The sequence below is a fragment of the Miscanthus floridulus genome, chromosome 16 (assembly GCF_019320115.1).
Source record: "Miscanthus floridulus cultivar M001 chromosome 16, ASM1932011v1, whole genome shotgun sequence".
NCBI classification, from domain to species: Eukaryota; Viridiplantae; Streptophyta; class Magnoliopsida; order Poales; family Poaceae; genus Miscanthus; species Miscanthus floridulus.
This window is the reverse complement of record NC_089595.1, coordinates 112,599,001-112,621,419: the sequence shown is the minus strand read 5'-3', so window position 1 is coordinate 112,621,419 and position 22,419 is coordinate 112,599,001. Positions and strand designations below refer to the sequence as shown.

Genomic DNA, 22,419 nt, shown 5'->3' with positions numbered 1-22,419 from the left:
CTCGATGCGCGCCTGGCGCTCCTCTTCGGTCTCCGCCATGGTCGTTGGATCGGGAGCTGGCGAGAACGGGCGCGGGCGTACAGCGATGGTGTGGCCTGCGGACGATCGACGCGAGCGGGCCTGCCTCTGCTTCGGAACGGGAACGTGCGACGAAGGAGGCTGGGGCGGCGGCTGCGGATCGTAGACGTACGACGCGAGCGCGGACGTACGGGGCGCAAGCCGGCGATGGATCGGCGCGGCTACGTGCGGGGTTAGGAGGCCGGCGAGCGGATGTTGCCCAGCGACGGCGTGGACCCGGCCGACCGTGGGGATCAGCGGCGGCGGCTAGGGTTTAAGTGTGCGGAAGCGGAGGGTACGGATCGTAACCTCGCATGATACCATGAAAGAGTGGAATACTCAATGTATTAATCAGGCATAGTCAGTGTACATATATAGGCCATGTGGGGAGTCACGATAGACAGGCCCACTAGCTCAATTACATTCCAACACATATGACTCCATTACACCACCACTGGTTCACCAAATGCCCCAAATAATTCCGTGTCAATTTTAGCATGCAAGAGTGCCCCTTGCCGTTTTCTTTCCTATTTTCACCGTGCTTTCTAAATTAGCCAACCAAAATACAAATTTGATAAACCAAATTAAACAAACAGAGCAAAACGAGCTGATGAAGTAGAAATACTGCTGAACTGACAATAACTAAGCAAATAAGCAGGAACCAGGAAGTAGCAATGCCCGCGGGCCAACGACACTTATGGCTTGTTTGTCTCGAGCCCTGACCTAGGAGCTCTAGCTCGCACAGGTGCATCTAAACCCGGATAGTCAAAGGCTTTGTTCAGTTGTCTTATATTTCGTCGAAATAGTATTTTTCTCTCATAATAAATTAGTTGGAATAGTATTTCGATTTGTTTTTTCAGCGAAACAAACCGGGCAAAAAATTGAATAGATGCCTGGACCAGGCGAGATTCCCAGGTCTGCATCCAAACAACCGTTTACATGTTGAGTATTCAAGTGGAAGTAGAGTGGCCATGTTCGATGTTCGTTAATTCGTGCCTTGTCCGTTTGATGGCTGATGCGCGCATGGCGACCGGGAGGGTTGGGAACGCACATGAGCCCAAAATATTTAGAGCTTGTGAAAAGTATACTTAGAAGCTTTCATAAAATGGATTTAACTCTAGAAAAATGAGAAAATATATAAAAATCTAGAAAAAAACCCTAAAATATTATAGTCAATGTCTAAACATGCTTTATAAATTTTCTACAACAACAAAAAAAGAAATGCAATAGACGTTAATGCTGAATTCATTAATGATGGTTGCATCTCGTGTTTTTGTTGTGAATTTTTTTCATAATGAAATTAGACATCGATTTTATTTTTTAATAAAATTTTAGGTTTTTTGGATTTTTTTCCATTTTTCTAGTGCTAAATCAAAATTTAAGAAGAATATTTTTATAAGGTCTAAATATTTTTTTTGAGTTGATCATGTCCCAATCTATCCCTAAAGTTTTCTTATAGTTTTTATAAGCCTTAGAGACATTTTTTGTGGTTTAAAAACTTTATTAGGTGTTTAGCGATATCTTTTTAAGAAAAGGATAAAACCACTTCTAATCAACTTAATGAAATTTTAATTAGTTTATTTTGATCTAGACAGAAAATTGTCTCTCTCTTTTTCAGTTCAGAAATGCCTTTTTGAGCATGCAAATGTGTCCGGTTTTGAACTTAACTGGACTGATTTGCGCCTTTCCCGTCGTTGCTAAACACTGCCACAGCCAGTCGAGCAGAGTGGCAGCGACGTCGGCGGCGAGCATGTGCGAGGCTGCGACGGCGAGGAGCTGCCCAGCTCCAGCTCTAACTCGCCTGTGCGCAAAACGAGCATTTGCGGTGCGGGACGCAGCGGTGGCATCAAGACATCCAGTGGGCCGGGATACGGTGGCGGCGCGGCGACCACGTGCGAGGCGGCGGCGGGTAAACGACACATCTCTATCTCCAAATCTCTGGCGCAGCACGCATTCGTCTTGTTAGCCATTCGATCTGTCAAACCTGCGATGAGGATCGTTGGATCTCATAACGAACCGTTGGCCGGAGGCCCCTCGCAGGCCGCTGCTAGCCCGATCCCCACCACTTTTTGGTGGCCACGCGCGCCGGCTTCTCCTTCGGCTTCCGGCCTCCGCCTCGTGTCTCGTCTCCGATTCCGCGATGGTAACCTACCATCCCTCCCTGTCCCTGCTCCGCCCATCCGTCCTCACCGCCCGGGCCAGCGTCATCGGCCGGTGCCCAACACCCAACGCCTTCGTGTCCACCCCCGTCGTCTCTGCGGTGCCCCTTCGCCTGCGGCCTCTGCGCGCCGCCGCCGGTGGAGCAGCCTCGCCGGTAACGTCCAAACCGAGACCCCCTCGCCTCAAGCTACACGCTCCTCGCTACTCCTAGGGGTATGCTTCGGTCGAGTTGTAAATGCCTGCTTGCTCGGTTGCTCCGCAGGTCGGTGGCGATAATGGAGGCAAACGCGCGGTTCCGCCTTCCGCGCTGCTCGACTTCGCGCGTAGCAACTTCCTCCCGCTTGGTGAGTTCCCGCTTCTACGCGATCCCAGCTGATGCTTAATCGCGTATCGATGGGCGAGTTCGTACTGCTGTTTGTGTATGTAAAATGCGATGCTTGTCTGCTTATATATCAGGGAAAAAAAGTGACGCTTGTCTATTGTGGAGTTGGTGGACTTTTGTACTTCATGGCCCAATATAGGCACAATTGACAATGGTTTAATGCACTTATTAGCTCCAAATCCCAAATAGCATTTGCATCTGTGCCATCCTGAAATTTTACTATAGACAGCTGAAACACAGTGGAGTAGGGATAGGTGGGTTTATTTCTCGAATGCAGAAAGTTTCGGTGTAAATCAAGGATGATCTGATTTTAAAAGATTGAAGTTGATGTATAGAGATTAGTATGTGTTGTTATGGAAATATCTGGAAGTCTCACTCTTTCTGTTTTCTAAGTACACATACAAATATACATCAATATGGGCCTCTTGGGTCTGAACCAATACATACAACCCATATACAGCTCAACACTTCCCCTCAAGATGGGCGATAAATATCAATCATGCCCATCTTGTTACAAGCTGATATACATTCTTTAACTCCTAACCCTTTTGTTAAACAATCTGCTACTTGTTCACCCGAAGCTATATGACTCAATTTGAGTGTTCCATTGTCGAGTTTCTCCTTGATGAAAAAGCGATCAATCTCCACATGCTTGGTTCTGTCATGCTGAACTGGATTATTAGCAATATTAATCGCTGATCTATTATCACACCAAAGCTTCATGGGACCTTTCCCTAGCTTCAACTCGGACAACAAGTTCGTCACCCATAACATCTCACTTAGACACACAGACACGGCTCTATATTCTGCCTCTGCCGTTGATCGAGACACCACTGGCTGCTTTTTGCTCCTCCATGATACTAGATTTCCTCCAACAAAGATGCAATAGCCAAACGTCGACCTCCTGTCATCTAGACAGCTTGCCCAATCCGCATCACAATAGCCTTCCACATTTAGGTGATTATTTTTCTTGAACCATAATCCTTTCCCAGGACTACTCTTCAAATACCTCAAGATTCTATAGACCGCATCCATATGTCCACTCCTAGGATCATGCATATACCTTCTTACCACACTTACTGCATATGTTATATCGGGCCTTGTATGGCATAAATAAATCAAGCGTCCCACAAGTCTTTGATATTTCTCTTTATCTATTGGCTATCCAGATTGAGCACACAACTTGTGGTTTTGCTCGATAGGTGTAGAAGCAGGGCGACATCCAAGCATACCTGTATCATTTAGCAAATCAAGAACATACTTTCGTTGTGAAAGGACAATTCCTCTAGCAGATCTTGCTATCTCAATGCCTAGAAAGTATCGAAGTTGACCCAAATCCTTGACCTCAAACTCTTTGCTTAGGTTTTCCTTAAGTTGAGCTATTTCCAAAGTGTCATCACCGGTAATAATAATATCATCAACATACACTGCAAGAATAGTAATACGATTTCCAGAGTGACGATAAAACAGGGTGTGATCACCATTACACTGCCAGTAGCCCATACCACACATTGCACGCCTGAATCGATCAAACCATGCCCTTGGCGACTGTTTTAGACCATACAAAGATTTCTTCAGTCTCAATACTTATCCTTTGGTTTGTGCGGTAGCAAACCCAGGTGGGATTTCCATATAAACTTCTTCATGAAGATCTCCATGCAAAAATGCATTCTTGACATCCAATTGGTACAATGGCCAATCAAAATTAGCTGCACAAGAGATTAGTGTCCTCACCGTGCTCATCTTTGCAACCGGCGCAAATGTCTCGTCGTAGTCAATTCCATAAGTTTGGCTATATCCTTTTGCCACCAGTCTTGCCTTATACCTCTCTATCTTACCATCAGAATTTTGCTTCACTGTGTAAACCCATTTGCAGCTAACTTTCTTCTTTCCCATAGGAGAGGGTACAAGTTCCCATGTCTTGTTCTTCTCAAGTGCTGCTAACTCCTCGAGCATGTCATTATGCCACTTAGGATCTAGTTTTGCTTCTTTCCAATCTTTAGGGATTGTAATGATGCAATAAATGCTCTATATGTGGGAGACAATGATTCATATGAGACATAATTACTTATATCATGCTGAAACCCATATCTTGTTGGAGGTTTTCCAGCTGTACTCCTTGCTTCCTTTCTTAAAGCAATAGGCAAGTTAATAGAAGGTTTGACCTCTTCTCCCCCTGTTTCTGTAGACCGATCAACCTCAGTACCAGTAACATCAACATCTCTCACGGTGCAACTGGTCAGCACAACACGCCAAAGAAGCGGTTGGTTGAGCCAGCCCGGGTTCGAGTCACGGCACCAACTTCTTAAGATGAAAATCAGGGGGACGTCCCTCCCCTTGGTCAAATCTTTTTTTTAAACACTCTGGTTGCTCCTCTTGCTGCTCTACCAATTGTGGTTGCTCAACTTGCTGGTGTACTGGCTGCACTTCAACTGTCTTCTTTCTTCTAGTATAAACTCGAAGAGTGCCTTGTTCTTGCCTTGCATGTATATTTATATTGCCCATATTTTCTTGCCTCTCATTTACTTGGGCATTACCCACATTGTATGGAATCAATCCTGTGATAGTTTCTGATCCCCTTGATTGATTTTCTTCCTTGTCTTGTGGCACATCTATGTCATCCTCCCCCTCTTGACCATCCTCACTACTTTGATCATTAAGCTCAAACAAGGAACTCAAATCAGTCTTCTCCCCATAATAGGGTTCAGATTCTCGAAATGTTACGTCCATACTTACAAATAGTCGTCTTTCAGTGGGACACCAACAAGTATATACCTTTCTACTTGATGAGTACCCCACAAATATACACTTAACTGCTCGAAGGCCTATGATCCCTGACAAAGCAAGTTCATCCAAATACCTTTGGTGGAACAATAAATTCATTCTTTCCTTGCAACATTTCAAAAGGAGTTTTCCAACCAAGCAATCTTGAAGGCATACAATTAATCAAATATACTGCCGTCATCACTGGCTCACTCCATAGGAATTTCGGCACATTCATGGTAAACATAAGTGAACGTGCAACCTTCAAGATATGACGGTTTTTTCTTTCAGCTACTCCATTTTGTGGAGGTGTATCAGGACACATGGTTTGGTGCAATATTCCCTTGGTTGATAGAAAATTGACAAACTCATTGTTCACATATTCTGTTCCATTGTCTGTCATCAATACTTTAATTTGAGCATCATATTGATTCCCAATAAATGAACAGAAATCCCGAAAACATTTAAGTACTTCACTCTTGTGCTTCATGAGATATATCCAAGTCACCCGTGAATAACAATCAATAAAAGTAACAAAGTACCTCATTCCACTAAATGAGGTGATCGGGCATGTCCACACATCAGAGTGCACAAGCATAAATGGAGATAAGCTCTTTAGACCCCTGCTTACATATGTCGATCTTGTATGCTTTCCATATTCACATGCATCACACACAAGCTTTCTCCTGTCCACCTTCCTCATCATCTCTAGGAACACTTTTACTATAGTATCAAATGATAAATGGCCTAATCGACAATGTTGGAGCATCACTTAGCTTCATCTTCATTCATACTTGCTGTCAGTGCAGTGCCCAAGAACTTGTCATCTTTCTTTCGGTCTAGGAACCATAGCCCACCGTACCTGATGCCAATTCCAAGTTCTTTTCCAGTCTTCTTGTCCTCAATGATGCAATTTTCCCGATCAAAAGAAACCTGACAGTCCATTTGATCAACTAAAGCACTTAATGATAGTAAGTTAACTAGAAAGGAGGGGACAGGCAAAACCGATGACAGTGTAATTGATGGAGAGCATTTTACTGAACCAACACCTTTAATAGGTTGGCATGTTCCATCAGCTGTTTGAGTAGTCTCACTATGTGTGGATGGATATGCACTATATGATTCAAACTCACTAGATGCACCCGGGACATGTCTAGATGCACCTGAATCAAGTATCCAATTTGCATATGTACCTTTGTCAGGACGAGCGAGATTGATGAGATTGTCGAGCATAGTTGCCTTTTTATTTTCCTTTGGAAACTCGCTCCCCCTTGAGCTTCCTTGCAATTGTTCCATCTTCTCCTTCACATTTGACTCTTCTGTAGCTGACATTAGTTCAGAGGTCCTCGCCAAAAATAATTGAGCCAGCTTCACAAGTTCCTTAACGGTGAGGATTTCAGCCAACTTCTCAAACATCTGCTCAATCCTTCCACTTTCTGCCATTACTTAGTTTCTGCTATCACCACACTTCACCTCCTCTTCCTCAAGCACTCAAACCTCCACTAGCTAGCAGCAGCTCTACTACAGAAGCTCGATTTTGGAGCACAACTACAATATGCTCCAACACAGCTGCTCTCTTTCTTCCCAGAAACCAGGAAGAAATATCAAATCCACAGGACGACAACAATTTCTTGCTTATTCTCCCTCACGGTGCTCTCCTCTATTTTCCCCAAATCAGAAGGAAGCACCAAATCCACCCAGCATTACCTTCAATTGCAGTCCTGCCGCTGTCAAGCAGTAAACTGTCACCAAATTTCTCTCCTATTAGCAAATCCAGCGCCTTTCTCCAGTCCCTGCTCCAATCCTCCTCCTTTACCGCTCCCAATCAGTACACAACCGCAGTGCCTCCCTGTCTACTCTCGAGCAAGCAAGCCACCACCAGAACCACCACTCTTTATCTCCCTTCAATCCACAGCTCGAGCTTCCCTTCTTTCTGATGCAGAGCACTCGAAAATCACAGACTTGCGGCAGCTCTTTCTTCACTGCGCAGCAGCCCACTCCACCTCACTTCCTCCTTGCAGCACCACCGCTCGATTTGGAAGCTCCTCTCGCCGATTCCAATCAGCTCCGCCACGGCCCTTCTTGCCTGCTCACGCACACGCCGTTCCCTCGGACAACAGGCGCCTGCGCCTCCTCTCGGGCTTGAGCTCGCGCGGCGGCCTCCTCCTCCACCTGAGCAGCTTGCTTCTCTGCCTCTTTCACGCCTCTCCGCCAGCCACCGTCACGCCGACGAGGTAGAGCAGGTGGTCGCTTCCGCCATCCCCCAGGACAGCTCCGACACCATGTTGTTATGGAAATATCTGGAAGTCTCACTCTTTCTGTTTTCTAAGTACACATATAAATATACATCAATATGGGCCTCTTGGGCCTGAACCAATACATACAACCCATAAACAGCTCAACAGTATGTCTACAATTGGTTTTCACGATATTGCTATGTACTCACTCCGTCCCAAAAAAGAGTGTCGGTTTTTACTTTTGGACATTTTGTTTGACAATCCGTCTTATTCAAAAAATTTATATAAATATCATATATTTTGTTATGACTTATTTTATCATTAAAGATACTTTAATAATAATTTATTTATTTTATAATTTATATAAATTTTTTGAATAAAACGAACGGTCAAACACGATGTCTGAAAGTAAAAAACATAACTCTTTTTGGGATGGAGATAGTAGTTGACAAGAGCATGCAAATGTCTCCATTTATTTTTTTGAAAACAAAAAATGTCTCCGGTTTTGAACTTACGTGGACTGATTTGCATTTTTCCCATTGTTAAGCTCTCATTAGTGGGGTCATACTCGGTCTCCTAGATCCTACTCTTGGATGCCTTGCTCACGAATACTCCCTGTCGAAGTTCAGCACTTTTGGGATATTCGTTATGTCAGGTTTGGTTGCTAAACCTATTCGTGTGAATCCTTGTGCTGTTACTTCTGTAAGCTAATAGCTTCCTATTGGCTTCATAGGACTGACCCTGCGAACTAAGGAGCTTGGTACAGCATTAGAAGCTTGGCCTGCTGGATTATATGGACTAGTATGACCTTATGTTTATTCTGTGGCTGTCGGACTTGCATGCTCTAATACTGTTCTTTGGTCATAACTGTAAATATGTTGAATGAAGTGCTCAATCCCGTTTTGAACCAAGATATAATTTCAGGAAATTCCATAGCATTTATTTGTTTACCAGGAGTAATAATTGCCTTTCTGGTTGTTTCTGGAGATGCCAATTCCCTACTTCTATTGGTCATTCAAGCACCCTCAATAAGTTTGCTAACATCTTATTTTACTGTGTATAATTCCAGGGATCTATTTTGCTGCTTACACCCTTTGTTTCTCAATTTATCATGCAAGTTCAGTTCTTCCCTCGTGAATTTATCACTGGTAAATGGGTCAAGCACATGTATGCTTTTCTGATGGATTTATGTTCTCATTCTGTCATTTCTTATTGCCATGAGGTTTTACCTCATACATCTGTGCTCCTAGTACCTTGTATGTTTGACATATTTTGCATCTTACAGGATTAGCTATATTTTGCTGCATGCCAACAACATTATCAAGTGGAGTCATACTAACACAGGTACTACTTGTCCCCAAGTATCTACTAACATTTAATACTACACATAGTTTCTTATATGGCTAGACTAGCATTACAATCTAATATATCTTTAATTTTCTACTATGCAGCTTGTTGGTGGTAATTCTGCACTTGCTCTTGCAATGACAGTTGCATCCAATTTACTTGGCATTATAATTGTAAGCAAGGCTTTACTGTATTTTTTTATTTATTTATGTGCAAATGGCATCAGTGACTAGGCAAATCCACTCAATATGAAATTATAGGCTTAGCTTGGTTGTTTATAGTGACGCAGCTTTGATCCAAAGTCATTGAACCTAAAATGCTGATGGATCCATAGCAAGGTGTTACTTTTTATTGTCTTCCAAGCTGAGTTTGATTGAAATCATGTGTTTCTTTTTTGTTTTACATGTCAAGTGATTATCCACTGACATGATAGTTTCTTAAATATAATCCATCAGTCCCAGATGTGTAAAGGAATTGGATTATTGATAAAAAAAATGCACTGTAATGAATCTGTTCTGTTAAGCTTGGCATGGACATGTTCTGTTACAGATGTTTCGTTGTATTCATCTGAGTTTAGACTGGTTATTCACATTAGGCCTCCTAATTTCTGCGTGAGTCAAATAGTAGTAATATAAGTTAACTGCGGCCTGAACCCAAGACCACCCACTGTTTAGGGGCATCTCGTTTCATTAGGACAAGGCTTTGGCCTATAATTACTCCATTAATATGTCATTTATGTAATACAAAATCATAATCATAAGTATTTTTTAATTGGAATCTGGTAACATCAATTTGGTGCCAGAAAGTTATGTATTAAACTATTAATAAAGTAATTACTGGTCAAAAGCTTGTCCTAACGAAACAAAATGCACCTTGTAATTTCAAATGGAGGATGTGTAGATTATAAGCCTGCCTAGTTTTCTATGTAAACTAACTTTTCGAAAGGCAAAAAACCATTTCTATTCTGTGCAATCAGGTCATTCTTCTTTGTGATCATGGATTAGGTACCTCTTTCTCTTGCAAGATATATTGGCACTGGAGCTGGGGTGTCTTTGCCTACTGAGAAGTTATTTAGAAGTCTGGTCACCAGACTTCTAATCCCTCTTATTATAGGGAAGGTATGTGATTATTCATATCTTTGTACTCCACACTGCATCTCCTTGTTTCATCTCAATACAATAGGATTGCAGCCATTATGCGCAGACATCCTTTCAGTTTAATATTTGGCAGTGAAAAACAAGAGGGCTCATTCTAAGTTTCTTGTAAGTTGTAACTGCCTTTCATGATTAATATAGTCTGGTAAACATGATTTGTGTGGTGGCAGTTTAGGAGTACAGTGTTGGCGAAGTCTGCATTTTCCTTTAGTAGAATGTGAACTGAATCTTCTGACTAGGATATGCAAAGAATAACCAAAATAGTTTTTAGTTTGAACTAATCTATTTTAAGTGCTTGATAATGCTTTTCTGTTTTTAACTTTGGATTACACATTGAATTTACCATCCCTCCCTATGTCTGTCTTAGGCCTTGTTTAGTTCCTCCCCCAAAAGTTTACTCCCCTATCTCATCGAATGTTTGGACACATGCATGGAGTCTTAAATATAGACTAAAAAATAATTAATTGTACAGTTTGCGACTAATTTGCGAGATGAATCTTTTAAGCCTAATTAGCCCATGATTTGACAATGTGGTGCTACAGTAACACATGCTAATGACGGATTAATTAGGCTTAATAAATTCGTCTCGCGGATTACTGATGGATTCTGTAATTTATTTTTTTATTAGTATCCGAACACTCCATGCAACACCCTCATATAACACCCAATATGACACTTCAAAACTTTACACCCTGGATTTAAACAAGGCCTTAATACTATAGTGCAAGCCTGAAATAACTGAAGCTTCCCGGAGATACTCATGATGATTCATTCTTTGTCAGGTTGCTCGAGAAGCCTCAAAAGGTGTGCAGAATTTAATACCTTCCATTTATTGACAGTCTCTCCCCTCCAGGTTATGAATATTAATTGCCATTCGTGTATCTCTTATGTAGGTATTGCTGATTTTGTTGATAGAAACCAACAAGGATTTTCAGTTGGAAATGCAGTTCTTCTCAGCCTAGTATATCTCTAATTCGAAACATAAGTCAGTTGACATGTTCTTTACTTGCATGACTAGTCATCATTTGGCAAGTACATTTGTTTATTTTATTGGACTGTTATATTCTACACAATTAGGTAATAGAACTGCGTCCAGCGATGCTAACTTGAGCTTACAAAAAAAATAAAAATAAAAATTTATATATGCTTGGTTTATTGGTTGTTTCAGGTGCTCTATTTATTATGCTGCTTCTGTAGAAAATGTTGGTTGTAGACCTGTAGTCAGGCTAATTCATAGAGTGAAGAATTGTTTTCGTTTTTGATATATCAGTAATATCTGGCTCCCTTGATTCGTCCTTCAACATGTCATGTTTTTGGGTTCATATGTAGTGTTTCCAAGGCAATTAGCCAGCTCCTTTTGGAGAAGCAAGGACAAGAGTGCAACTTAGTAGCTATATGCATTCATAGACGTATCCTTATTGAAGTTGAGCATTAGCAAGTGCTGAGTGGGCTCTGCGTTGATCCAACCGTATAACAAGAACACTACAGAAGTCAACCTTCAAGTTCAAATAGAGCAAAACTGAGAATATTTTGGTTTGGGAGAAAGATTTTTGGAGTTGCTCTTTAGATTATGTTGCTTTGCAGTTTGTGTTCAATATATTACAAATTTGCATGTCTCTGATGTTTGGACTTCAGTTCTGAAACATTTCATTTGACAGGTCCCATGGATTCAAATAAGTAGATCAAGAGCATTGATCTTATCTGTTCAAGTGGAAGCTTTTGCTGCTGCTATTACTGTTGGAGTGTATGTTTGTCTTCTGAGCTTATCATAATGAGAATGTTTGTAGATCTTGTTATGTGGATATTGAACAAATTCTCAAGGGAGGATGAAAATCCATTTTTCCTATAAAAAAAAGCCTTGACCTGTGGGGGTAAGACAACCCTGGGCATTGCATTAAGACAGCCCACCTACTGTTATTCAGTATTATATCATAGTAGTGGTACATATAACATTATTCTGTCATTGCTGTGCTGTGTTGGATTTTACACTGGATTGTGACACTTGGCACTTGCTACTCGGATTCACAGCCTTACTAAGTAATCAACAATTAAGTCGAGTCAATACTCTCTGTCCCAATAAAAAAGAAACAAATTAACAAGGATTACCCTGCTTCAATGGTTCTTAACAGTTCTTTTTAAAAAAAAAAATCTTTCTTGCTTGTCGATAGTGCTGCATAGTCTTTTCCTTTTCGTTTGACCTCCAAATCTCCAATATAAACTGCAGCATGGCTTTGACTTTATCTACACCTTAATATCTAACAGGAGCACATCTGTTGTCACAGGCTTATACATCTTGCACTGTTGGCTTTCAACATTGCAATGTTGCATATCTTGTCACGTCTTGGAAAGAAAGGGGATTCAGTCTTTGCAAAGAAAGAGTACACACGAGCTGTCATTTTGGTGTCCAGTCAGGTCAGTCATCATCCCTAAAATAAACAGAAAGCTTGTAAATGACACTAACCAAACTCCTACAGGCGACCATATGGTTGCCTGTCTGATATTGCCTCTAGCTCGGGACCAAGGTGTTAGCAACTGTGTACCATCATGCCCTGGATTTGCAGTTTAGTGTGTAGTTGTATGTAGTGGATGGTCTAGAGGGGCCTTCCAACAAATTGAACTTATGCAGAATCCAAGCTATTTAAAATGATCTTTTATCTCCTAACTTACCCTAAATTTGAATTACCAACTTAACGGGCAAGGCATAGCATAGTCAAGCGGCCAAGCCATTGACAAGTGATTGTAATCAGTTATTCAGTTTTGCTAGCTGAACGTTAGCATGCCAGCTATGGGAGGATGAGGGTATGCTTTTCTCTTCTGGGATTGTCTATGTTATTACAGTACCGTTTAATAATTGATTAAGGGTAAATTTCAGAATTTTATGGTAAATAAACACAACTTCATATTTTTATTGAGACGAGAAACAAATGGGAAAAATGCCTTTACTAGAAAAGGCAGACAGGAAAATTACTGCCCATTTGACCGGGTTAGTGTTGACAGAAACCGATCTAATTGGGCAGTTGGCATGCTTCCCGTAAAGTTTGCTACTTTCTTCTATCCATTACTGGGCCAGTTACCGCAAGAATGTCTACTGGCACATGCCTGTTACTAGATTTGAAGTAACTTGGAAAACCTGCTTGGAATGGATCCATTTGAGGGCTTGTTTGGATACCCTCGTATCTACCTCAATCCACATGCGTTAGAAGTAGATTGGGATGGAACTTAGACTTACACCTCAATCCACTTCAATACATGTGGATTGAGACGAATACGAGAGTATCCGACCCTAAATCAATTTTTTTATTGAAGTTGTTCAAAAACACGAGTAGCTAAAAGTGAAATTGCTATTCTGCTTTTTTTCCTCAAACATGCAGGATAGCTGTGTGCCATTGTATTAAGATAAGAAAAGTACGAGACGCAAAACCGTTTGTGTGCATGGAAAACAAGATGATTTGTTATTCTGCTCTCATGACATCAAAATATTTTGTCTGACTTTCTTCTTATTCATGTAGAAAACATTGCCAGTGATGATAACTGTGGTTGAGCAGCTTGGAGGAGCCCTCGGGGAGTCCGGACTTCTAGTCATCCCTTGTGTTTTTGCACACATTAACCAGGTTCTCATTGCAAAGACTTAATTGCTATGTGTCACTTGCATTCTCCGGTGGGGTCATTTCTAATGTCCAAAACACTCTGCAGATCATTGTCGATTCTATCATAGTAAATTGGTGGCGCAGGAGGGATCAACAGTTTAGTAATCCAAAGTAACTCCATAATTCAATTTTGGCGTGCAAAACAGAGAATTAGTCAGGAATTGCTGACTGCAAAGCTGATTTTGTGAAGATGTAATTGTACTTGTCCTCCAGCAAGTCCAGTAATGGACGAATTGGTGACTGCAAAGCTGATTTCGTGAAGGTCATTATATGTCTCGACTTCAAAGCAGGAAAATGGAATAGGACCTGTTTGGATTTCCTCCTCTAAACTTTAGAGCTAAAACTCCAAACAAGTGGTCTAAAGTTAACTCTAAACTTTAGCCCATCTCACATTAGAGCTTTAGAACTCAAAAGTGAGCTAAAGTGCTCTAAAGCTTTTAGACCTGTAAAGTTTAGAGAAAGGGATCCAAACAGGCTCTTAATCTCCAATCGAGAGGCTTGTCTTTCGAGGCGTGAATGGGTGCTGTTGTAGTGGATGTTATGTTTTCCTTCACTTCTAAAACTGAGATGTTATATTTTGTTCGGATGTAACCTATTCAAACTTATATTTTGCATTTTTGTTCGGACGTTACCCGTTCAAGAGGCGGTTTGAGAGCATGACCCCGAAGGGGAAGGGGAAAAAAAGACAGAGAAGGAACAAGTATGACCGGGCCGCGGCAGCTTACTTTATCTTGTTTTGGTACTTTTGGATGACTGGTGTGAGGTCCGCTGATACATGCTGGGCATGCTGCCCACACACAGAGAGGTACCGCTTGTTCTGCTTACAGGCACCACGCGGCAGCCCGAAGTCCATTGTGGGTGCTTTTGGCAACAAGTCACAAGACCGAGTCAGAGCGCTCGTTGTTCAGTCTTGAGTGGCGACAAGTCACAAGATGAATAGTGTTCAGTTGTAGCCACAATTGTGCCATGAATATTTTTTCCTTTTTCTTTGCCAAGGTGGACGCATCGCATGTGTGGTGGTTTGGAAAGCCATACAAGATTCTCTTAGAACGACCCAAATGTGGAAAATAATTTATCCAGCTAAACATACTCTTAGCATGACAAATGACAAAGAAATATGATAAATATCGGTGGTATCAATAAAACACAAAAGAGGACCGACTACCATTGTCCCTTACTGTTTTTTTTTGGTGGTGGATCTTGATTTTTTTTCCTCGCCAAGTATAGTACAGATCTCACACAATCTCTATAAGTATATTAGGGATATCTTAAGGTCAGTGGCGGATCCAAAGGGGGGGCTGGGGGGGCTCCAGCCCCCCCTAATGTCTTGATTTCAAGCCTAATCACTGTAGCAAAAGCTTGATTTCACCATTAAATCTTCATGCAAATCAACATCTCCATTGTTTTAGCCCCCCCTTATCCCGCATCGTGCATCCGCCACTGCTTAAGGTTAACAAAGTTGTCACAGACGATTTCACTATGGATAACCACATTTACTATCACTAGAGAAATTAGTTAAATTTGAGCATCAAACTAGATAGGAGGCTTCGCTGAATAAGTAGGTCTCCACTAACAAAATATCCACGCTCAGTTGGCCTTGATGGCTAAGTTTGCTTGATTACGCACTTGTGGTTAGAGCACCAGGCCTGGGTTCGACTCCCATGAGAGCGAATTTAAACAGGCCTGGAATAAAAAATATATAAAAAATAGGTTGGGGTTCCCCTACTGACTTCGATCAAATAAAGTTTGCTTGATTACGCACTCGCAGAATGTTTTGAACTTGATAGGAATTCAAGGCTCCACATAAACGCTATAACCAGTCCAAATTTAGTTTGAGCAAAATCTATGCCCCTCTTTGGTAGTGTTCCAGACGGATCTAGCTCTCTCTTCGAGTAGCTAGTGAATCCAAGGTTTTTAGGTTTCGTTGGTCTCTTAGTGTGAAGTGTGAACTATACTGTCGGAACTTTACTCAGCCACAAGGCCTATACGGCTATACCAGTTGCGTAGGATTGTGCATATATAAGAGCCCGGATATCTTTTTTTCCAATCTTGTTATTATTGTTAAAAAAAAGGAAGCAGCTAAAATACGGCCGGCCGTAATTTGGACTATCCGCACGGCCTTACCGTTTTTAGTAAATTAGAACTGTTATATCCCTTTTTCAGCAACAATGCTAATTGCTGGATTGTGTTGGCGCACGGAAGAAAAGTTTTTCCGCCGTTTTCATGCAAGCTTATTGGCTTGCGCGGCCCAGGCCCAGATACTGACCACGGTTATTGTGGAAAAAGCAAATCAGGCCCAGACATATGCTTTTAGGTACTGCAGGTGCACGTTCAAAAAAGGGGCAATTTGTATTCAGAAAAAAAAAATACATGCAGTAAGCTTCCCATCTCAGAAGAACACATTTTGCATCTGCAGTTTTCTAGAGCACAACGCTATACATATAGTCCCTAGGAAAGCACACATTTGCACAACTTCTCTGTACATGGCCTACATCTTGTGTCTACATGGCCTGCATCCTGTATGTTAAAACAAGGATAACATATGTCATAAATTTGTTGCTAGATGGAGATAAAAAAGGATGCATATGTTAAAAAAAATCAAAACCTTATGTTGCCTATTTGAGAAGACATTATTGTCTAAAACTAGTAGTAGTATTGCTTAATTGAGGTGCCTATATTGCCCAAATCAATATTGTTATTGATGTCTTGTGTTAAAAACAGAAATATCATTGCACTAACACATTATCTTTTCATTGTAGGCGACAAATACCACAAGCGTTATGGACTTGAATAACCCACCACCAGAATTTGACTATGATTTCTTAGATACAATGTTTCAAGAGCCAACAGATGCAGCTGAGCCAATATTTTGCACTCAGCAACTACCAAAACCAACAGGGTGTACCAAACGAAAATTGAGAACACTGACTGAAACTAAACAAACTACAGGCCGAGTTACAGCTGATGATCACATCAATTTCGGTCCAATTGAACTGCTACTGGTAAACTAAAAACTGCAGAGAGACATTACCTGAACTCCTGAACTGTTGTTGGACAGCTGATGTTTCAGTAGAACTGCTGCTGCTGCTGCTACAAAATTACCAAGCACTCAAAAAGAGCTAGTAGGTCAGGCAAAAAGATAAATAAATCCATACAAACACCAAGCAGCTGCAAAAAAGAACAACATGGCAAGCCGCTGATCAAACCTGAAGAAAACAGAGCTAAGCTATGTAGTGCCAAAATGCTGCTTATGCTGGAGGTGCTAGTTGAGGCTGCAGGTGCTATGACCTGCAGAAAACTGGAGCAACCAATCACTAGAGAAAAGCAAGGATCCGAAAAAAACACAGCAAGCTGCATTTTCTTAGGCAATGCTGTAGTGGATTGCATTTTCTTAGGCATTTTAAGTCTCATTTGTTAGGCAACAATGTCTTCCTTAATAAGCAATTTATGTATTCTGAAAAAGCAAGTATAGTGTTTGTGTCCATTTGCAACCCACAGCCCTACCCCACCCCCACCCCCACCCCTGGTTTATTTGCAAAAAAAAGTAGAGATTCGATTAAAAGAAGCAGGCGCCTAACTGACATGGTTCTAAAATCCAACCCAATCATCCTCCAAAAATATAAATTCCTCTCTCACCACAGATGTACTTATTTACATATATTGCACACATCATACCTGCTTTGTGCTTTGTACCTGATCTCCCCCTGCTAGATAACTTGGAACCTGAACAGAAAAAACAGAGAGATTACAGAAGAATGATATAAAATTGCCTAATCATTTGCATTATTTTGCCTTGATCTTGCCACAATATTGCCTGGTCAGAGTATATTTAGTTGCCTATTCCCAATGAAGTTCAGTAATTAATCAATGCACATGTAGTCACATCAATTCGTGGTATCATGCTAATTGGGAGAATTTTTGCTAACTTTGTGGAACTAATCATGACAGTAAGTGGCACAATTTTTGCTAGGTTTAAAAACATGGATGCAAAGTAAGTCAAAGCTGTAAACATTAATATGTGTCAGACTGATCATAAGATGATCTGTCTCATTTAGAATGCACAAACCACAAGAAGCTAGGCCCGACTTTGATTAATTTTCATCATTGATATTTGAAATGTGTGAACGCTTCATATTCATTGTCATCTAATTTGTTTGTAAAGAAAACAACGCAGCATCCAATTCTAAGATAACAGAAATCACCAGGTACAAATATCTTGGATGCCTCCTTTAGAGTTCCCAAATCAGTTATATATTTTGCCTGCGAACAAATATTTGTGGAACATCATTTAGAAATGGTCATGAGCAGACCATATAAAGTTCCTTCATGGTGAGCAAATCAGTGTCAGCATCAATGCATCTGATAATATAGGCCTTATTAATTGACTCTTTCTTTACAAAGAAGGTTTCGGTCATACTCATACCTATGCTAGTATGCTCTTTTATTGTTAAACACTCAAAACTCAATAAACTTTGAAAATTCATCGCACTAAAAAAGTAATAAGAGCAAGTTCAACTGATGATATAAGTGCTCTTATTTATATAGTAGTCACTGACCCAACTCTTGCTATTTCAAATTTCCATTGTATCATTGCTATTATAGATGCATAATACATACAAGTCATGATTGCTTAAAGGTACATCACTGTATCATGAAATTCAGAACACTGAATGAACATAAAAAACTGCAGGCTAAGTTACAGCAGCTAGCTAGTGAATAAAAATTATTAAATCTTTAGCTGAGAGAAAGGAATGATCACATAAACACATCAATTTCGGTCCACTGAACTGCTGCTGGTAAACAAAAAGTTGTACCTGAAGTCCTGAAACTGTTGTTGGACAGCTGATGTTTGTGGCAAAACTGTTGGGCGTACCCAGGGCAGAGAGCTCCCGCTCTGTGCGGGGTCTGGGGAAGGGTGTTAGTGACAAGCCTTACCCTCGCCTGTGCAATGCGAGGAGACCACGACTCGAACCCGGGACCTTCCGGTCACAGGCGGTAAGACTCTACCGCTTGCACCAGGCTCGCCCTTCAATGGTTGCTGCTACAAAATTACCAAGCACTCAAAAGCTAGTAGGTCAGACAAAGGATAAATAAATCAATACGAACACCAAGAGGCTGCAAAGAAGCTAGGGAGAATATGGCAAGCCACTGCTCAAACCTGAAGAAAACAGAGCTAAGCTATGCAGTGCCAAAATGCTGCTTATGCTGCCCAATAGTGGCCTAGCTGAGGCTGCAGTTGCTATGACCTACAGATAAGAACAGAAGCAACCAATCAACAGAGAAAGCACGGATCTGAGAAAGCACAAGAAGCTACATTTTCTTAGGCAATTTAAGTGTCAGTCGTTAGGCAACAATGTCTTCCTAAATAAGCAATTTATGTATTCTGAAAAAGCAAGTATAGTGTCTGTTCATTTGCAACCCATAGCCCCACCCTCACCCCCGGTTTATTTGCAAAAAAAATACACAACTCTGTTTTCATTTTTTTATGCATTGCACCTGTTTGTGTAATGAGCAAAAATACAGATCAAATGGAGGCAAGGTGATGATGTCAAAAAACTAGTTTTGTACAAAAGGCAGACTAGTTTAATGACTGAACATAAATGATCAGCATTGATCTGTCAGCAACAATATGTCACCTGCATTAGTCAGCGCACCATCCTCCCAATCTGCATCTCCCAAAATTTTCTTAGGCAATTTAAGTGTCATCCGTTAGGCATCAATGTCTTCCTAAATAAGCAATTTCGCCTATACTTACTAGTCAAAAAGGCCACCCATACATTGTGATAAAACAGGCATTATGATAGACACAGAGCTGTAGGCATGAAAAACTAATGTCTACATAAAGCAAACATAAGAGAGTCAGAGACATTTGCAGAGCTTTCTCTTACTAATATCAGTGTCAAAGAGCTTGCACAATCCACCAAAGATGAACCAATGCTGCAAAACGGTTTCCCATCTCAACTGGAGGACAACGAATGCCAATAAAACGAGATCACGTCAGGTTGCCACAAGAGAACGTGTGCGTGCAGAAATTGCAGAGTTTGAAAATAAATCGTGCTCACCTTGCTGTGAAAACACGAGCCTGAACCTGAAATGCGTTAATCTCTTGATCTATTGATGCAAAAAGTGCAACATAAGTCAATGAAGCAGTAGCTGAAAATTACATCCCACATTCCGACTAAGTGACTTTAAGGTCTGTCCTATGATAGATGTCTAGAGTAAACAGAAAGAATGTGTCTTCTATAAAGAAGCAAGTTTTGCATGAGGGGCTTGGCCTTGTCGCCCCCGTAGTATGTCATCCCGGCGTTGTAGTCCTGAGACGCGGAAGGACTGAAGGAGTCAGCATTCACCAATTTGAAACCAAACACTGAGCTCTACCGCTCCCCCCCCCCCCCCCCCCCCCCCCCCCCCCCCCCCCCCCCCGCGACGGCAAGCAACCCTAACCGCAGGAGGAAGATGGGACGTAGGAGAGAAGAAACAGTCCAAGTTGCTAATTACCTCAGGCTCGAGGATGTCGTCGAAGGCCGGAGGCACGCGGATGGAGAAGCCGCTGCCGTAGTACTACGACCAGGACCTCGTGTTCGCGATGCCGCCCAGCACCGGGGATCCCGGTTTAGAGGACGGCGTTTGCGTTGGCGGCGAGGGTGGCGGAGATGGGGACGTCGCCTCCGCGCCCGCGGTGGGGGCGGAGGCGGAGGCGGAGGCCGAGGCAATGGCGATGGTGGTGTGGACGGTGAAGCCGCGGCGCGAGGCCCCGCAGCGGCACAGAGGTCGCCGCTCGGGTGATGCGGCAAAGAGGCGAGCGGGAGGAGCGCGGCGGGGCCATGGCGCCACACCGAGCTGGCGGATCTGAGGGCTGCCGGATCGCGGAGAGACGAGATCAGGGAGGTGCAGATATGGTTCCAAAACTTAGTTCAGTTAACAAGATAGTAGAAGGAGCTTGATTTTTGTTACCTGGATTTCATCGTGAAAGTGTTCGCTGACCAAGAGGGGCTTTTTACATATTTACTATTATTACGATCGCCACTTACAGCAATCGCACTTTTACAATAACGCTTACAAATTTAACCGTTTTAGTCCGCGCTCCTTTCATTTTTACCACTTTCGCCTACGTGGCACGCTGACACGCTTGCACCGGCACGGGAAATGACCCCGCTGCCCCCGGCCATCTTTCAATTAGACGCGTCGTTGCCCTCTCCCCTTTCCCCCTCCCCATTTCGTTCGCCGCCGCCTCCTTCCTCTGCCCGCCCGCCGCCCCCATCCTGCTTGTCTCCACCGCCACGGCCACCACGGACGGCAACCTTGGTGTTCTTCGGCACATCCATCATCGACGGATCGAAGGTACGTGCCCTACTTCGTAACTGGGACACATAGTCCGCGCCGAGTAGGGTTAGGGATTAGGTTAATGTTTGCTGATTTCGTCTTGCTCTGCTATTTTCTTCATAGACGATTGATGTAGTACGTCTCCATCTGATCCGTGTCGCAATGGCCACTGGTGATTGCCCTCCTTGGTAAGCACTTTATCACAATAGGTGTGTAGTACTTAGTCTGTACTTGCTCATATTTTTCCATGTCTATGATGATGCCAGGATCGATCCTGGCAGTGCATTTAGGCTAGTTGTTAAGGTTGGTCCATATGTTGCTGATGAATATGGTCCAGTGGACATGGCAGAGCAGCAGCATGACATCTGGTTTGATAGGAACGATCAGTATTCTCTTGCTAAATTCCATGATGATTTATCAACAAAGACTATCTAGGGGCCTTCTCAAACACTTGCAGTCTGGGTTGTAGACCAAGAGACTGGTTCTGAGTGGAAGCTTAGGAGGGATCAACATGTGCAGCAAATGATTAAGGACCATTAGGATGAGAGGGTGGCTTTTCTTACAGTTGATGTTGTCAAGAAAGGTGTGTGTAATGACAATGCTAGTTCAGCTGCTTCTAGAGCTAGATGTGTCTCTGGTGTGACTAATGAACATAGTGCAGAGCCTAATGATGTTGAAGGCTGTGGTGATACTTGTAGCACCCCACCCCCCCCATGATGAACAACCTGTAGTAGTAGTTGATTGGAGCATTCTAACCATTCAAGAGAACCCTAAAGATGATGGTACTGCTACACAGCTTGTTGATGAGGATCAGATATATGAGGCTATGGGATTCAAGGAAGCTGAGGCAAGAGAGGAAGAACATGGTACACAAGAGGTGCCAATTCTAGCTATGTCAGCACAGATGCATAAAGACATGAATGCAGCAGCTGTTGATGTTGATGACATTGCTCATGAAGAGCCACTGTATGAATGGGATAGGGCCAATCCTAATATGAGTGTAGGCACTGTGTATCCTAGCATGGAGGAGCTTAGGCTAGCAATTAAACAATATGCTATAAAAAGGGAGTTTGAGCTTGTTACTGAGCATTCAGACACAGAAAGATACAGGGTCTGCTGTGGTGCTCTAGGCTGCCCATGGAAACTTAGAGCCAGAACCCAACATGATGGCAGTGTCAGGGTACATTTTCTGATTTTATACACATGTTTGTTGTAGTTTTTGTTTGCATTGCATCTTCTCCATTGAACTGGTGGTTTGAAGTCTTTCAATTATACTTATGTATGGCTTTTTTGTACATGCAGATTCAAATAAATAAACAAGATCATAAGTGTGCATCTACACAAAGGGT

At 42.2% G+C, this 22,419-nt stretch overlaps 1 protein-coding gene and 1 long non-coding RNA gene across 6 annotated transcripts; one reads left to right on the top strand and one right to left on the bottom strand.

The window, feature by feature from the left end:
• Positions 1 to 1,938: 1,938 nt before the first annotated feature.
• LOC136511508 (probable sodium/metabolite cotransporter BASS4, chloroplastic) lies at positions 1,939 to 14,354 on the top strand. Its single transcript, XM_066505559.1, has 14 exons — positions 1,939 to 2,371; positions 2,480 to 2,561; positions 8,147 to 8,254; positions 8,333 to 8,400; positions 8,669 to 8,747; positions 8,885 to 8,943; positions 9,051 to 9,119; positions 9,951 to 10,064; positions 10,883 to 10,904; positions 10,994 to 11,061; positions 11,759 to 11,844; positions 12,383 to 12,512; positions 13,610 to 13,711; positions 13,794 to 14,354. The coding sequence occupies exons 1-14, from the start codon at positions 2,198 to 2,200 to the stop codon at positions 13,860 to 13,862; spliced, it is 1,230 nt and encodes a 409-aa protein (XP_066361656.1). The 5' UTR covers positions 1,939 to 2,197; the 3' UTR covers positions 13,863 to 14,354.
• A 1,694-nt stretch (positions 14,355 to 16,048) lies between these two features.
• LOC136512299 (uncharacterized) lies at positions 16,049 to 20,647 on the bottom strand. Of its 5 annotated transcripts, none has more exons than XR_010773027.1 (9): positions 20,246 to 20,647; positions 19,810 to 20,061; positions 19,636 to 19,708; positions 18,906 to 18,993; positions 18,562 to 18,788; positions 17,950 to 18,007; positions 17,423 to 17,470; positions 16,779 to 17,045; positions 16,049 to 16,264 (listed from the first exon to the last, which is right to left on the bottom strand). It is a non-coding gene; the product is annotated as an uncharacterized lncRNA (long non-coding RNA). The 5 variants fall into 5 exon arrangements; XR_010773028.1 differs by having other exon boundaries at positions 18,562 to 18,785; XR_010773025.1 differs by having other exon boundaries at positions 18,562 to 18,993.
• Between the last annotated feature and the right edge of the window lie 1,772 nt (positions 20,648 to 22,419).